The sequence below is a fragment of the Xenopus laevis genome, chromosome 2S (assembly GCF_017654675.1).
Source record: "Xenopus laevis strain J_2021 chromosome 2S, Xenopus_laevis_v10.1, whole genome shotgun sequence".
NCBI lineage: Eukaryota > Metazoa > Chordata > Amphibia > Anura > Pipidae > Xenopus > Xenopus laevis.
In genome coordinates this window covers 13,506,196-13,524,515 of record NC_054374.1, presented here as the reverse complement: position 1 = coordinate 13,524,515, position 18,320 = coordinate 13,506,196, and the positions used below count along the sequence as shown (strand labels likewise).

Sequence of the window (18,320 nt, the reverse complement as noted above, 5' to 3'; positions counted from 1 at the left end):
TCAATTCAACCTCTTTTTTTATAATAACAGATCCTATTTCAACTTTGGAATGAAGCAAAAAGATTTTTTGGACGATTTTTGTACTATTTATATATCTTTTTATTATTGATTTTATGAGCACTTATTATGATAACATCAGCACTGTATCACGGTTGAACTACAGAATGATGCAAAAAGACTATTGTTTTTTATTAGCATTTAATAAGATGACATCAGCACCCTATCACGGTTGATTGACATACGATGTTTTATGACCTCACTTCCTGTTTTACACTTTAAAAAGTCTGTTCACACAATGATTTGTACACTTGATAAAGGGCTCTTGGCCAAAACATGTTGTGTGCAATAAAGAGCACCTGGCAGCAAGGTCTGCCTCTTCGTTTGCTTTTCTCTCAGCTCTCTTGTTAATTGACTTCATTTCCTACACCTGGAGTGGGGGTGCCCTGCTGAGATTGAGAGCACAGCTGCCAATCCCCCAGTTATTCCAATACATTGTCCAGAAGCATGTTACATAGCATTTTACACCACTTTCACACCAGAAATTCTTTGCCACCTTGAGTGGTGTAAAATATAGGAATCATTATCATTAAAACATTTGCACCTTTATAAATAGACAGACTGGACCTTTCTAATGGTGATGATTGTGACTGCAGAGCGTGACATTCATTTGCATGGAATAACAACAGCAGGACTTTGTAAGTAAATGTTTATTTTAGGGATGCACCGAACCCTGATTCAGAATTCACCCCAAATCTGAATCCTTCCCTCTGGATATGAATCCCAAACTGAATCAGAAAAATCAGGAAATTGTTAAGTTTTTTGTGTTTAGTATGGGTTAGATTCAATTTGCCCAGGCTCTTGGAATCCTGAATTTGTTGCATCCCTAGTTAATTCTATGCCAGAATTTGTTCTGCAATGTGCAAAGTTTAATAAACCTTAATAAACATGCCCCAATAAATAACAGTAAACTTTTATACTATACAGATATGGGATCTGTTCTCCAGAAAACAGTTAACCAGAAGGCTCTGAATAACGGAAAGTCTATCATAGACTCCATTTTATCCAAATTTTTAAAAATGATTTCCTTTTTCTCTGTAATAATAAAACAGTAGTTTGTACTTGATCCCAACTAAGATATAATTAATCCTTATTGGAAGCAAAACCAGCCTATTGGGTTTATTTAGTGCTTACATCATTTTTTAGTAGACATAAGTTATGAAGATCCAGATTACATAAAGATCCCTTATCTGGAAAACCACAGGTCCTGAGCATTCTATATAACAGGTTCCATACCTGTATTTCCTATTTATGAAAATAGAAATGCACAGTAAAACCTATAAAAATGTATATATCCTTATATAATAAAGTCCAAGTGTCTCTGCGTCCAGTCCCTGTGTCCGTGGAATTGCGCTACTGCGCATGTGCCCCACGGACCGTTAGCTGCTGGAATTACCTGTCCGAAGAGAGGATCTGCCGCCTGCCACCTGAAGAGGATCCACCGCCGCCTGAAGAGGATCCACCGCCGCCTGAAGAGGATCCACCGCCGCCTGAAGAGGATCCACCACCGCCTGAAGAGGATCCACCGCCGCCTGAAGAGAGGATCCACCGCCGCCTGAAGAGAGGATCCACTGTCAGCGTCTGAAGAGGATCCACCGCCGGCGTCTGAAGAGAGGATCCACCGACGCCGTCTGAAGAGAGGATCCACCGCCGCCAAAGTTGAAGAAGAAGCCACTGCCCAGGAAGAAGACGTCACTAAGGAGAAACTGCGTGAAAGGGCCCCGGCGAACTTGACAGGTAAGTCCCACTGGCCACCAATGTTAACCCCCCCTGCCCACCAATGTTAACCCCCCCTGGCCACCAATGTTAACCCCCCCTGGCCACCAATGTTAACATCCCCCCTGGCCACCAATGTTAACCCCCCCTGGCCACCAATGTTAACATCCCCCCTGGCCACCAATGTTAACTTCCCCTGGCCACCAATGTTAACCCCCCCTGCCAACCAATGTTAACACCCCCTGGGTGACAGCACTCTGAGTTAGGTAAATAAGAAAACAAAAAAGTTAAACTAAAGCAGGTTTATTGTATACAATATTGTATACAATAAACCTGCTTTAGTATAAATTTTTTGTTTTCTTTTTTTTTTTTAATTTGTTTTCTTATTTACTTTACTCGGAGTGCTGTCACCAGAAGAATTTTATATTGTTAACAAAAACGGACTGGCACCCAGACTTTGATTGAACTTTTGGCTGTGCGGTCCTTTGATAGACAATTTTACGATTTTCCAGTTTACGTTGACTAAATAATTGTAATGGGTTTAAAGTTATTCGTAAATGTGTTTGTGATCAATGAATATTGGAAAGTTGCTTTGAATTACATCTTTTTCCATTAGGCAAAAGCTTTATTTTGAGGTTTATGGGGTCCAAATCACCTGACATTCTGAAGTTTGTACAAAATTTTTAAAATAAAAAAAGTGTTGGAAATCCAGCAATTGAGTGGATTTCCATGCATCTCCATGTTCAGAGGCATAACAGCTGGGAACAGAGCGGATGTGAGGGGGCTGAGAGTACCCAGTAAGGATCTTCAGTCCCTGTCCATGCCAGGTAAGATTTAATAGGATAATGTTGCGTTTGTATATTTTCAGCCTTCAGGTTAATGGCCCACATTGTGATTTTGGGGCATTTTCACTTTTGACCATGGAATACTGCCACCTAGTGGATCTGTAACAGGGTTACATTTTGTCACTGGAGATATTCCTGGCTCATTAAAATGGTCTTGATGATTCTGATACATCTAAAAGGGATTAATAATAGAGATGCACTGAATCCAGGATTCAGTTCGGCATTGTGCCAGGATTCACCCTTTTTCAGCAGAATTTGGATTCGGCCGAGGCCAAGCCGAACCTGAATCCTAATTAGCATATGCAAATTAGGGGGGGTGAAACGCGTGACTTTTTGTCACAAAACAAGGAAGCAAAAAATGTTTTCCCATTCCCACCCCTAATTTGGATATGCAAGTTAGGATTCAGATTCAGTATTCAGCAGAATCTTTCGCAAAAAATTTTGGGGGTTCAGCCAAATCCAAAATTGTGGATTCGGTGCATCCCTAATTAATATTGTGATCTTCAAATAACCCCATAAACCACTAGTTAGTAATAATTTGTGATATTTTGTGTTAGCAGCACCCATGGGTGTTCCCGCTATAAAATATCTAAGACAATCCACAAATGCAGGGAGAGAGGATTTTTTTTTACCATAGGGAATGTGTTTCAATCCTCTTGGCAAGCAAAGGGAAAGTTATGTGTGACTATCTTTTTTCTCTAATTACAAATCTGCTGGTCGTACTAAAACGGAGGAAAAAAATCCGGTTGTTTGTTTTGAATGCCAGCAGATCTGAAACAGATGTTAAGATTCTGCCCTGTTGCTACAGTGAAGATCCAAATTTTCTCCCCCATCCTCCTTGGGTTGGCTAATTTTTTTCAGACAGTTCTAATTCCTTTGCCATGTGCGAACATCATATTGTAATGTAACCGATCACTCAAGGCTGGAGACGTTCTGGAATAAGCGGGCGTTTTCGTTAGATAACACCTTAACGAGAGAATACATCACTTTAGAAATATTCCTCTAAGCAATCAGAAAGGTAAATACGGGCGAGATTTAGTATAACGAGTGCCTTATGTACTTGATGAAACTATTTGAAAATACGATTTCTGATTTGTGATGCAGGGTCCTATTTAAATATTTTACAGTTCAGTAACTGATTTTAAACACTGCTAAATATTATGGTGAACGTAATACATTTTTGTATATAAAACACTCTCAGTGTTATAGGGAGAGCTCTGCCTCTGCTCTATCCCACCGCAAGGCTGTCTTTCAAAGCACGATCTACATCCAGTGACCAGAAACAGTTCTGCCATGAAATGCTGCAAAAAATATAAATATCCTGTACATATAAATGAATTATACATAAAATTAAAGCAATTAAAACAAAACAAAAGATTAAAAATGTAGGGGGGATACCTATGGTCAGAAACCATTGGTATCTTTAATTCTTTAAAGGTTGTAGAAGTTTTGTAGTAGAAGTTTTTTGGCTTTATTTTGGATCACTCTACCTTATCCCGAAAACTCCAAGACTTCGGGATCACAGATGCAATACCTGCATTTCTTGCTGCAATTGGAGTTTTCTGGAGCTTTTCTGGAGTTGCACTCGTTCATTCATGAATTAGTGCATTCATTTGAAGGATTATTTTGCTGCAGCCACTGGTTTTGCAGAGTTGGAGAAAGTTTGTATAAGGGTAGGACTACATGGGTGTTTTCGATGTGATCTGACGAGCTGTGCAAAAACGCAGGCATCAAATTGGATGTGACGGAAATAAGGTAAGTGAATGGCGTTGCAGCGTTGATAAGACGCGACACGACTGTCAAGCGCTACGTGCTGCCTCATGCATCCGACATTTGTATATCTTACCTTATTTCTGATGCATCTGACTTGTCGCGTGCGTTTTTGCGAAATGCATTGGATCGCGTCAAACGCCCGTGTAGTCCTACCCTAATATAAACTTTCTCCATCTCTGCAGAAACAGTGGCTGCAGCAAAATAATCCTCCAAAAAGATTCCCAGTTTATCTGTTTAAATCTGGCTCCATGATCTTTGTCCCTGCAGCTGGAGTTGGAAACAGTAAAGGGAATGTAAAGGCAAAAATAAAATCCAATACAAATCTCTACACAATCACCGACTGCTCTACAGGGAAACAAACAAAGCTGCTTGAGTTCTGCATGGCTGGTAAGTAAGGCGGGGGCTCCCCCTGCTGTTCATAAGTATGATTGTTTCCCTGCTCAGCAGTTAGGGAGCATCTGACAATTCCTATCCACAGCAGTAAATGAAGGGAGAATTTCACTGCATACAGTCAGGTTTCTTATAAAAACTTTACACGTGTTTTAATCAAAATATATTGGAGATAAGTCTCTTTTTTTCATTAAAGAAAGTAAAAATGGGATTAGATTTTTTTAGCCTTTACATGCCCTTTAAGAAATTTAAAGGATTGTGGACTAACCCATGAATTAAAGAAGGGTGCATATCTCAGAGATGTTTAGCTTTGACTTTATATGAGTAGACTGTCTAAGATACAAAGAAAACAACTGGAAACGTTTGACAGACAATGCAATCTTGGTGGCTTTTTTGAGGAAGAGTGCGGACATACTCCCAATCATTTCTGATGGGTAAATGTGATGGTGTCCTGTCCGCTGCTAGCGATAAGATAAACAGTTTCTGTGTAATCATCATTATCATTTATTTACATAGCACCAGCAAGTGGGGCAAGCGCTTTACAATAATGTAACCACATAAATAATTTGTAATGGTTAAATAATGAATAACACGTGTCTGGTGTTGAGGAATGGTTGGAAGACTTTGAAAGCCAAATAAGCAGATTAAAATGCTAAACATTCTAACTTAGCGATGTCATAATAACATGATAATAATGACCAACTGGAACTCAGTACAATGTTGTACGAACAGGCTTAGGCACGTGATGTTTGGGGTTGTTGTGCTGTTAAAGATAATTGCATTTTTTTTTTTTGCAGATGATACAATTTTAGAATTATACCAAACAAATTAAAAGGGTTATCGCTTATAAATACGGCTTTTTAAGATGGGGAAAATATCCTCAATATCTATTTTAATGACAGGTTTTTTTTAGAAGTGACTTGGGTGCATTGGCCATTAATTATCAGATATAATATGTGAGTGATGGTAGGAGTCCATAGGTCAGGGGGCGGCTGAGGGCATTATATCGAGCAAATAGGTAGGGTTGGCCATAGTTTGTATCATTATCACAGGGCTAAACGGCTACATTCATGTTTTATATGTCTTGACACATTTTTTTGGCGGTTTGAATACAAGTTTTAGAAGCTAAAGGAACATGTGCTTTAATTATTGAATATACAGGGGAAGGCAGGGCTGAGGGCTTTGTACTGAGTGAAAGGCATAACTATACAATGGAACACTTGGTCACTTTAATGGGATACCGTCATGGGAAAAAATGTTTTCAAAATACATCAGTTAATAGTGCTGCTCCAGCAGACTCCTGCACAGAAATATGTTTCTCAAAAGAGCAAACAGATTTTTTTTAATATTTAATTTTGAAATCGGACATGAAGCTAGACATATTGTCAGTTTCCCAGCTGCCCCAAGTTATGTGACTTGTGCTCTGATAAACTTCAATCACTCTTTACTGCTGCACTGCAAGTTGGAGTGATATCACCCCCTCCCTTTCCTCCCCAGCAGCCAAACAACAGAACAATGGGAAGATAATCAGATAGCAGCTCCCTAAAACATGATTACAGCTGCCTGGTAGATCTAAGAACAACACTCAATGCTAAAAGCCAAGTCCCATTGTGTCACCTTCAGTTACATTGAGTATGATAAACAACAGCCTGCAAAAAAGCAGTTCCATCCTTAAGGACTGGCTCTTTCTGAAATCACATGACCAGGCAAAATAACCCAAGATGCACCTACACACCAATATTACAACTAATAAAAATACACTTGCTGGTTCAGGAATTAAATTTTATATGGTAGAGTGAATTATTTGCAGTGTAAAGTAATTTAGAAATAAAAAATACATTATAAAAATCACAACAGAATCCCTTTAATGTATTTTCCCTGTACAAACTAAGCGAGTTATGTCTTCACAGCTATCTTTTAAAGAAACAGTAACACCCAAAAAAGTGAAAGTGTTTCCAAATTACCCGAGCAACCATGCATTGCTTTACATAAGAGACTGGAATATAAATAGGAGAGGACATGAATAGGAAGATGAGTAATAAAAAGTGGTTAGTGACATCAATTTGTAGCCTAACAAGCATCTGTGTTTTTAGATGGGGCAGGTGACCCCCCCCCCATTTGAAAGCAGGAAGGCAAATAATTCAAAAACTACAAAAAAAAAACAATTAAAAAGTTGCTTAGAATCAGGCCTTTTATAACATACTAAGTTAACTGAAAGGTGAACCACCCCTTTAACAATCGATGAGTTATGGTCACATGGATAACTTAACACCTGTCTATTATTAGTTAGGGTAAATATGAATAATTTAACATATATTTTTAAATATAAACAATATAAATATTTTTAAACAATATGACTTATTTCATATTTTTTATTTTCAGTTCCAATAAAGGGCTATTTTACACTAACTTTAACAAAAGCAGAAAGTCTAATGACAGTTCTAAAAGTGGGGAACCTAAAAAACGAATCTCTAAAGATCCATATTGAGACAACAGAAAATGGGTATTTGGGTGCTGGGCCCAATGTACTGAAAATGGATGACACCACAGTATGGACATTTCTAATATCTAATCTAATTCTTATAGATTTTATATAAGGTCATTTGCAACTGTCTTTTTAAAGGTTTTGGAATGTAAATTAAATTGCAAGCTGAACCCACAGAGAATAAAGGAAAAAAATAAATAATACAAACCTGACCCCAAAATTCTGCTTGGTGATTTGCCAAAAAAATTAGCATGGTGATTTGCAGAAGAAGCCAAATATAAAAGCAAATAATTAATAATTTAAAAAAAATTGCACAATTGTTCCCCTTATGCATCACACGGAGGCACATTTATTAAGGGTCGAATTTCAAATTCATCTGAGTTTTTTTTAAACTCTATTAAATTCGAATATACTCGATTGGGGGGGTTATTTAATAAAAAAAAAAAAATCGAATCCAAATGGTCCCTGATCCACTCCCATTGACTTATACATGAAATTGGCAGGTTTTAGGCGGCAAATAGTCAAATTCTGATTTTTAAAGGGCCAGAGTGTGATAATCCATGCAAAGCACAATTTAAACACATTAAAAAAATAGGCTATCTTTAATGAAGCTGTAGTCACAGAAGAAATGATATATTACAAGATTCGGCATCTCTGTCCTGATGTAGATCATCTTTGGACTGGCAATATTAAATATTTTTGCTATATTAAGAAGGCCAAGAAAGCAACCGTTAGTTATAAAAGTTTTCTAAATCGCTAGTTTTATACTGAATAGATGGTCTCGGCACTGAGCCCACAGCGCTCTGTCCCAAGATTTTCAGATTAACATTTTTGATCTTCCAGCTGTCAGTAACCGGGCAGCGGATTAGTCCAAAGAGCTGTTCAAATATGCCCAAACATTGATTGTCCCTGTGGATTGTACCAGCCACTGCTACAACCACCAAACCATGTGGAGAAGTGACACATTTCAAGCCCCCAGTATCAATGTTTGGGTTGAACAGCAGTCTCTCCTCCCGAGTGAGTGCGAGTAGGCGCAAGCTTGTCATCTGGGCCCCATTGTGCTCTTCTGTATTGTCTTGTGTTGTACTATAGGCAAATTTAAGCATGGCATTCTCCCAGAAGTGCTGAGGTCCCCAATCACCCTTTTCAAGGCCAAGTACTGGATTCTGTGAGTTTAAGAGTTCATAAAACCACCTGCAGAAATGTTCCCCAAGCATTTGACAGTCCAGTGAAGCGCGATGTGAGGTGGAATTGCTCTTCTCCTGCAATAGATATAAAAACACATATTATTAATAACTAAAGCACACCCACAGATTATCGACTAAGTAATACAACTCCAGCAGATGCAAAAGCAGGTATGGGACCTGTTATCCAGAATGCTTGGGACCTGGGGATTTTGGGACAAGGGATCTCTTCATAATTTGGATCTTAATTCTTTAAGGGGGTTATTTATCAAGCTCCGAATATCCGAACTTCGAATAATTCGTAGTTTTCGGAAGAAAAAAAAAAAAAATGAGGCAATCCGAATCCAAAACCCCGGCATCAAAGAGCTCTCGAGGTCCAGTATAAGTCAAAGGTCCCAGTGGCTGCGCTGATGTCCGTACAGACGAGTCTGTGGTTTCTGTGGAAAAAAACACAGAAAACTACGTTTTTTTCGTAGTTTTCTAAGTTTTTTGCGCAGAAACCACGAACAATACAGAGTTTTCCGGCAAAGCTCCGAAGTTTACCCGACCCTATTTTTTCTGGCTTTTTTCTTCATAAATAAGGTCCATTCAGGCAATCGGAGTTGCTCAGATATCTAACTTAGAAATAATGTGATAAATTCAGACCTTGATAAATAACCCTCAAAGTCTACTTAAAAAATCAGTTAAACATTAAAAAACCCAACAGGGTTGTTTTACCTCCAATAAGGATTAATTATATCTTAGTTTGGATCAAGTAAAAGGTACTGTTACAGAGAAAAGAAAAAAAAAAATTTAACATTTTTGAATTATTTGATTATATGGGCTCCTTTCTGGACAATGGTTTTCCAGATAACAGATCCTGGAATCCTATAATGTGTTTATTGTGTAGAGCCAATGGTATTTGCATAGCAGGAGGAATGGGAATACAGGTATGGGACCTGTTATCCAGAATGCTCGGGACCTGGTGTTTTTCAGATAACGGATCTTTTCGTAATTTGGATCTCCCTACCTTAAGTCATATTGTGTAGGATGGAAACTTTTACATGCATTTTATGCATCAGATTTTTCCCTGATTTTTCCCATTAGTCCCATTATATTCTGACCCATGACACCATTTGACTTGTCAGTTGTATTTTATCGATCCAACACCATCATAGAAAAGAGTTTGTGGAGTTTAGCCTAGAGTCATACAGCGGGTCGGGTAGAAGTTTCGGGAGCGGGTATAGACACAGCTCGGCGGTTTGCAGGTCACGGGTCGGGACGCGGATCTTCTCAATAGCGAGTTTTACTCCTTTTTTCTGATCACGCCAACTTCTAATGATGTCACTTCCGATTTACGACAGCACTTCCTGTTTCTTGATGGTCAGCGGGTCGCGGATCGGGTTGTAGATAAGGTACTTGTGGGTCGGGTAGCGGGTCCAAGCTGGTATGTATGCGGGTTGCGGGTTTAACAAATTGGTTCTGTGCAGGACTCTAGTTTAGTCTTTAGACAGACTATCCTGTGACCCTGTGGCAGATGATCGGACTTTGGAAACGTTGTCTGCCAATGGACTCTACCAGCAGAGAGGGCACTCTACCAGCAGAGAGGGCACTCTACCAGCAGAGAGGGCACTCTACCAGCAGAGAGGGCACTCTACCAGCAGAGAGGGCACTCTACCAGCAGAGAGGGCACTCTACCAGCAGAGAGGGCACTCTACCAGCAGAGAGGGCACTCTACCAGCAGAGAGGGCACTCTACCAGCAGAGAGGGCACTCTACCAGCAGAGAGGGCACTCTACCAGCAGAGAGGGCACTCTACCAGCAGAGGGCATGATGAATCAGCAGACGGGGAAGTGAAGAGGAAGTGCAGTTCCAATTGTTTGGTTTGTTGATCTCAATGAACAGAAAGACTAAGTAGGCAGCCATTTATGAGAATGTCCACTCATGACCGTTTCATTGTGAGATGATTAGTCAGAAACCATAGGGGAAGGCCACCATTAATTCGCTAATACAGATAATTCTTTACCTGTGAGTTTTGTTCATTTACGTTACTACTCTCGGGTGCTGGGGGAACACTCTCTATAGCAGTTTCTCTCCAGAACTCCAGGGTGTGCTGGATGAGCTGATTTTTATCACTAGAAGGGGACACGGGTATTTTCTTGGAGGCCAGGTACTTAAATATGAGATCACGGTAAACCTTCTTGCGTCTCAGAAGTTCAGCCGCAGTCTCGCTGTACGTTAATATCGCATCAACCGCTTCTTCAAAAGAAAAAAAAAACATAAGGTAAAGGGGTGGTTTGTCTTTCTGTTAACTTTTAGTAGATTATTATATAACTGCTAATTCTAAGCAACTGGCCTTCATTTTTTCTTTTTTTTTTATATTATAGTTTTTTGAATTATTTGACTTATTTTTCTGACTTCTTTCAGCTTTTACACGGGGGGGGGGGGGGGTCACTGACTGAAACGGTCTCAGAATATCACTCTCTGCTACTTTTCCCAGGGGCCCAGGCTCCTACTTTTCCCAGGGGCCCAGGCTCCTACTTTTCCCAGGGGCCCAGGCTCCTACTTTTCCCAGGGGCCCAGGCTCCTACTTTTCCCAGGGGCCCAGGCTCCTACTTTTCCCAGGGGCCCAGGCTCCTACTTTTCCCAGGGGCCCAGGCTCCTACTTTTCCCAGGGGCCCAGGCTCCTACTTTTCCCAGGGGCCCAGACTCCTACTTTTCCCAGGGGCCCAGACTCCTACTTTTCCCAGGGGCCCAGACTCCTACTTTTCCCAGGGGCCCAGACTCCTACTTTTCCCAGGGGCCCAGACTCCTACTTTTCCCAGGGGCCCAGACTCCTACTTTTCCCAGGGGCCCAGACTCCTACTTTTCCCAGGGGCCCCTTTATAATGATCAAGACTAATGCCCCAATGGAAAAATGTATTATTAACCTATATGGGGATCTTGAATTCCACTTCCACCTCACATAGATGTACTACAACTCCCAGCATTCCCTGACAGCCATGATAAAGTACCACAGTAGGAAGCCTTCTGCCATGAGATCCCAGCCTTCTCCCTGGTGGTTCCATCAACCCCCTCTGAACACTCACCTTCCCTGCTCAACACTCGGATCATTCGATTAGTGACGGTCTCTGCCAGGGACATGAGGTCGGAGATCTCCATCTCTCCCAGCAGCTGCCGACATCCCGCCTTCTCCCGGCCATTCAGTCCCACCATGGCCAGAAAGCCAAAAGGCCAATTGGCCTGCGACAACTATGACGCCGCCTCTACTGAGGCAGGAAACGTAACCAAACCACTTCACTTCTGCGTTCCACCGCCAAGAGCCACAGGAACTTCCGCTGACGACACAGGAAGCAAAGCGATTCTCGCATCCCTAGCAACCGTTACTAGGCAGCGAGTGGGCTGCAGCAGCCAATTAGATGATGTCAAATCTATGAACCAAAAGTCAAGTCTTAGCTAAGGCTATTTGTAATGGCCAGAGCAGTGGATGGGGGTTTCATTGTGAAGGCGAGTTACGTGTAGCTCTGGCACTGGCTGGCACTCGTATCACTTATCATAAAGGGCACCTTTAACTGGAAGAAAAGTGGCAACCCTACAGGACAGTGCCATGTGCCATGTTCACCTTTGAATTAACTTTTAGTATGGTGTAGAGAGGGATATTCTGAGACTATTTGCAATTTGTTTTAATTTGTTATTATTTGTGTTTTTTGAGTTATTTAGCTTTTTATTCAGCAGCTCTCCAGTTTCAACAATCTGGTTGCTAGGACCGAAATTACCCTGGCAACCATGCACTGGTCTGAATAGGACCTGGAATATGAATAGGAGAGGGTCTGAATAGAAATATAAGTAATAAAAAGCAGCACTAACAACACACGTGTAGCCTTACAGAGCATTTGTTTTTTAGATGGGTCAGTGACCCCCCCATTTGAAAGCTGGCAAGAGTCAGAAAAAGGCAAATAATTAAAAAAAAACTATACAAAATAAATAATGAAGACCAAGTAAAAAAGGGCTTAGAACTGCCCATTAAGTTCACTTTAAAAGGATGGTTCACCTTCCAAACAATTTTTTAAGTTCAGTTGTTTTCATTTTGTTCTCTATAAACTGGCTTTTTTCAGTTGCTTTCAATATTCAATGTTTAAAGGAAAAATGAACCCCCCCGCAATGTTAAGTCCCCACTGGCCCCCTCCCTGCCTCCCCTCTGCACAGTCTTACCCCAGAATTCTGTCCCCTCTACAGATAGTGACCACGGAGCTTACAGGCGCCATCTTCTTCTCTTCGGTAATCTTAGTGAATGAGCGGCATATTGGCGCATGCGCCAAAAGTGACATATTGTCGACAGGGCGGGATTAGAAGTTACGGCGACCCGATGCCCACACGTCCCGCACCTGACGCTTTGTGAGCACGTGCGCACCCCTGACCCCACATGGGCCTTGCGCAGGCGTTTAGGGAGCGTAACAAAACCAAAAATTGTTCTGGGACTGTTGCTGATTGTGCTACACTGTACATAAAATAACATATGTACTTACTCATAGCTGCTTTAAATGTTCTCATTTTTAGTAAATTATGTTTCCAAAGGTTGAATTTAAAGGAGAATTGAACCCATAACTAAAAAAAACCTACCCCCCACCTTATGTAGACCTCCCCCCCAGCCTAGCTCCCCCCCCAGGGAAATGTCCCTAAATTTTTACTTACCCCTCGGTGCAGATTTAGGGATCGTATTTCACAGCAGCCATCTTCCAGTTCTTTGAATCTTTTTCCGGCGCTTCGGCAATTTACGTCTATTTCGGCACATGCGCAGTTGTTGCGAACCGGGAGATTGCTCCAACTGCACATGCGTCAATCTCAGCTTACCGAAGGCTCGGAAGATGGCTGCCGTGAACTGCAATCCCTGAAGCTGCACCGAGGGGTAAGTAAAAAGTTAGGCTGGGGGGGAGGAGGGAGGGGGGTCTAGGTAGGGTAGGCGTTTTTTTAGTTAAGGGTTGAATTCACCTTTAAGATGGTCAGTCTTACTAATAATGTTAAAGGGGTGGTCCACCTTTGAGTTAACTTTTAGTATGTTATACAATGGCCAATTCTAAGTAACTTTTCAATTGGTCTTCATTATTTATTTTTTATAGTTTTCTAATTATTCACATTTCTCTACTGACTCTTTCGAGCTTTCAAAAGGGGGTCGCTGACCCCATCTAAAAAAACAAATTCTCAAATGTATTGATATTGCTATTTTGCATTAATCGTCTTTCTTTTCAGGCCTCTGCTATTCATATTCCAGTCTCTGATTCCAATCAATGCATGGTTGCTAGGGTAATTTAAAACCCAGCAACCAGATTGCTGAAATTGCAAACTGGAGAGCTGCCAGATTAAAAGCTAAATAGCTCAAAAACCACGAATAATAAAAAATAAAAACCAATTGCAAATTGTCTCAGAATATCACTCTCTACATCATACTAAAGGTTAACTCACAGGTGAACAGCCCCTTTAATATTTAGCAATGTACTGTATTATTACGATGAACCATGGTGGTCTGAATTGGGGCTCAAAATAGGCCCTAGCATTTCAATACACAGATTCCCAAACAGCCCCAACAAATAGCAACTGCTTATAGCATTTTACAGAATTTGTTTTATGTTTTTTTAGAAGCAGCATTCTGCATCCTCTTGTGCCTGATACACATTCAGAAACCAGTAGAATAAAGTAGGGTTGCCACCTTTTTTCCTTGGGGAAATTGGGCAGTGGGCGGGCCAGTGATTTCAAGGGCGGGCCAGATGACATCGGGGGGCGGTGATGTTGGGGGCAGGGTGGATGACGTGGGGCGGGACTGCTGATCACCATGTCATTCACTTCAATGTCCTGTCCGGAGTTCCTAATTTGGAAATCCGGACAGGCACTTTTCACCCGGGCAGCCCTTCCAAAAACCGGGCTGTTTGGTTGAAATCCCTCCAACCCTGCAATAAAGGGTTGCATTTGGAACTGACACAACGCACATAAAACCAATATATGCATTTTTATGCACTCAGCGTGCGTTTGTGAACTTATAAGAAACAGACGAAAGCAGCCAGACATATTGTGACAATTGTAGTTCCTAATGAAAAGTGAGAAATGATATTCCTGCAGTGCCCTGGGTACTTCATCCATTGTTGTAATAGTGGGAGGCTTCTGTTATCCCATCATTTTCAGATTGATTCATATTCTGCAAGTGTTCAGGTGGAAATCCTCTGTTTGACATACAAAAAACACAATTTGTTCTTACGCTCAGCCGTGCAGGGGTTTATTCCTCAATGCTTCGATCCTCAGCAAAGGATTATCGCAATCCTGTGTAGACTCAAAATTCTGCAGTATAGAGGAGAGCACTCAAATAGCAGTTACTGCTAGAAAAGTAGGTAGTATAATAAAATACTTTTCTAGCAGTAACTGCTATTTGAGTGCTCTCCTCTATACTGCAGAATTTTGGATCCTCTGTTTGACATTGTGACTGTCCAGGCAGGCCCAGATTTGTGGTGAGGCCACCGGGCAGCAAAATTTTAGGAATGTCATGCTGCCCAGCATCTGTAGGAGCACTGGATACTCCAAAGCACGTTTCAGGGGCTGCTACCGCCCCCCCCCCTCCGTGCTTCTAACTTCTAGCGTCAGAGCGGGTGGAAGAGGCTATTGCGCTCGCTGCACTAGAAGAGCCAAATTTTCGTTTTAAAAAACTGAAATTCAGCTCTTAAAGTTACCAGAGACGGCTTTTTGCTGCCCCTGGTAACAGGCCGCTCCATGCTGCCTGAGCAGTGTCGGACTGGGATGCTAGGGGCCCACCAGAAAACCTTAGGCTGAGGACCCATAGTCTAAACTATTGGAACCTCACTCAACCTCTTTATTCTCCTAGTCTCTTTTCTCTACATACTATACTCTATTCTTCCATTATTAAACCTCTTTGTTCCCATAAAGAAATGAAGGAATGACCATGAAATAGGCCAAATGTTTAGAAGCAAGAGGCCCACTGACACCTGGGCCCACCGGGAGTTTTCCTGGTATCCCGATGGGACAGTCCGACACTGTGCCTGAGGCAAGATTCTCACCTTACCTCATGGCCAGAGTGGCCCTGGATACCCCCAGCGCTTGTGTTTGCGCAAATAGGGCCAGATTTACAAAGGGCACCCCTATGCCCGCTAACATTCGTTGCCTCCGTCCCCTCCGTTATTCACAGAAATTTTCATCATCTGGACCTGAGCAAAGGGTATTGGCGCACAGGAAATTAAAAAAACTATTTCATGACCTACTAATCTCCAGTGTTTCTGAACCAATGTGCGTGTCGTTGGGCAGCATGCCGCCTCCTAAAATCCTGCCTGCCTAGGCCCAGACCTTTCCACAAATTCAGGCCTGTGCGCAACGGTGGTCGGGCGCTAGGAACAAGCGGCCTCGGGGAGCCACTTGAGGAAACCGGGCCATGTGTCCAGGGCTCAGTTACTAAGTCAGGGCAAAATGCGTGCAAATAGCCATTATTTTTACCCCAGGACCCTGTCGCAGTCATCAGGTCCTCCCTCCAATGCTGCACCCCACTTCCTCCCTCCCTAGTACCTGTTTTGTGTTGTGGCTGCCGGAGGGAAGTCCGGTTCCAGGTGGGCAGCGGCATAACTACAGAGGAAGCAGACCCTGCGGCTGCAGGGGAGCCCAAGAGGTAAAGGGGACCCATGAGGCCCTAATTAATGAGCAATTTCAATATATATTGGAAAAACAGAACAACCTCTGGATATGTACAAATTATAATAAAATTAATTTGCTGTGGGGCCCAGCAACACCTAGTTACGCTATATATGTCGGGCCCACCAGTTTATTTCCTGGGGTACCACAAGCCCAGTCCAATTCTGAGTGTGTAAGTTGCGGCACATGCTTTTCTTGGTCAGTTTGTGTTTGAGTAAAATTATTCTGGGGTGCTGATTCACGTGTAGTCAATAACAGGGTTACAGTGAGATTTTCTTGGTGGGTAGTCAGACATAGCACCTAATGATGGGCAAATCTGACCCATTTCGCTTTGGAAAAAAAATTGCAAAACCATAAAAATTCAACAAATACATGAAGTCTATGGGCAACAAATTTTTTTGACACACAATTTTATTTTCACCCATTGGAGTCTATGGCCGTTTTGTTGCTGTGAAACCTGGCGAAAAATTTCGCTCATCACCCTAAAAAAAAATTCCAGGCCTCCCTTGCGCCTTGTACTTTGCACCATGAGCTCTGTAGCTGCAAGTACTTGTTATTTGTGCCTACATAAATAACTTACACAATTTTATTCCTTTAGCCACGTGCCAAGTGCTAAACAGCTATTACAGGACAAACATTTATTTTATCAACAAGGACAACTTTATTGAAAAAAATCTATGTACAATACAAAATATGAATAACAATAAAACACCAGTGATTTATTGCAATCCAATGGCTCCATTTTTATTTTATCAAAGAGAGAAAAAAAAGGATCATTGAATTTGAAACGAGTCAGCGCAAAAGATGTCGGAATCATCTAAAATATTACAAACAAGCTCTAAATGCAAAACATGCACTTTTGAGTTACTTACAAATACTTCCCAGGAATAAATAAAGTATATAAACAACGTTGATCCACGTTTACTATTCCACTTGGTGGAAAAGAAAGGTCAGGGTAAGTGCAACTGAAAGGTGGTTTTTAACCGCTTGGTGGCAGCAATTTGCCAGGCAAAGAAAATTTTATTGCACTTTAATTGCAATATAGGACCTGTTATCCAGAATGCTCAGGACCTGGGGCTTTCCTGATAACGTATCTTTCTGTAGTTTGGATCTTCATACCTTAAGTCTACTAGAAAATCATGTAAACATTAAATAAACCCAATAGGCTGATTTTGCTTCCAATAAGGGTTAATTATATCTTAGCTGGGATCAATACAAGTGACTGTTTTATTATTACAGAGAAAAGGGAATTTTGGACAAAATGGAGACTATGGGAGATGGCCTTTCCGTAATTCAACCCTTTATGGATAACGGGTTTCCTCATAACGGATCCCATATCTGTACCAAATACTTATTCCACTGTTAAAATGAATTGCATCCTATTAAGGAGGAAAAACATGTCTAAGTTTATACGGTATATAAATACACTGAAATAGGCAATGTCTATCTAGGTCATGAAATACTTTACATTATGAGGCAGATTTATCACAGGTCAAGGTGAATTTAAAAAAAAAAAAATTCGAGTTGCGAGTTATTTTTGTGTACTTTGACAAGGGAATAGTCCCAAATTCGATTCGAATTTTAAAAAAATTCAAATTTCAAAATGTATCATGTACTGTCCCTTTAAGAATTAGACTATTCGCAACCTGAAACCTGCAGAATTGATGTTTGAGCCTTTGAGGGACCTTCTACTTTTGAAAAAAAAAAAAAAAATATTTTTTTGGGTGAAAAGCCTCAAATTGAATTTGATTAAATTCGATTTGAATTTGCAGCTCGATCCTATTCACCAGTTTTTTAAAAAAAATCTTTTTTTTTAATACATTTCCATTGGTCATTTCTTTTCCTGAATTTCGAATTTATGGGAGTTTTTAGAAACTGCCATAAACTTGAAATTTGAACCTTGATAAATCTGCCCCTATGGGTCCATTTGGCACGGTACTGGTTTAACATGCCAACAATGTACAGTTTTGTGTTGCAAGTAAATTTAATTTAATAAAATAAATATTGGGAACAACTTTTTTATACCGAGAATAGGTAGTGGTTGTGTTATATGTTCACTCTTTTTTTTTTATCTTTATCCTAAAACAGAACTTTGTGACTTATTATGAGCACAGAATCTTCTTGCTGTCATTTTCCACCGACCTCAATTGATTTATGATCAAAGCTTCAACTGGGTGGCAGAGAAGTGGAGTGCGTTGGGAGATAACTTTTA

General features: G+C 41.0%; 1 protein-coding gene across 2 annotated transcripts; it reads right to left on the bottom strand.

Annotated features, from left to right (window-relative positions):
* Positions 1-7,845: 7,845 nt before the first annotated feature.
* c3orf38.S (chromosome 3 open reading frame 38 S homeolog) lies at positions 7,846-11,788 on the bottom strand. Of its 2 annotated transcripts, none has more exon segments than NM_001096572.2 (3): positions 7,846-8,528; positions 10,455-10,687; positions 11,518-11,681. In NM_001096572.2, coding segments are annotated over 3 exon segments (891 nt in total). In that variant the 5' UTR covers positions 11,645-11,681; the 3' UTR covers positions 7,846-7,997.
* Positions 11,789-18,320: the final 6,532 nt, after the last annotated feature.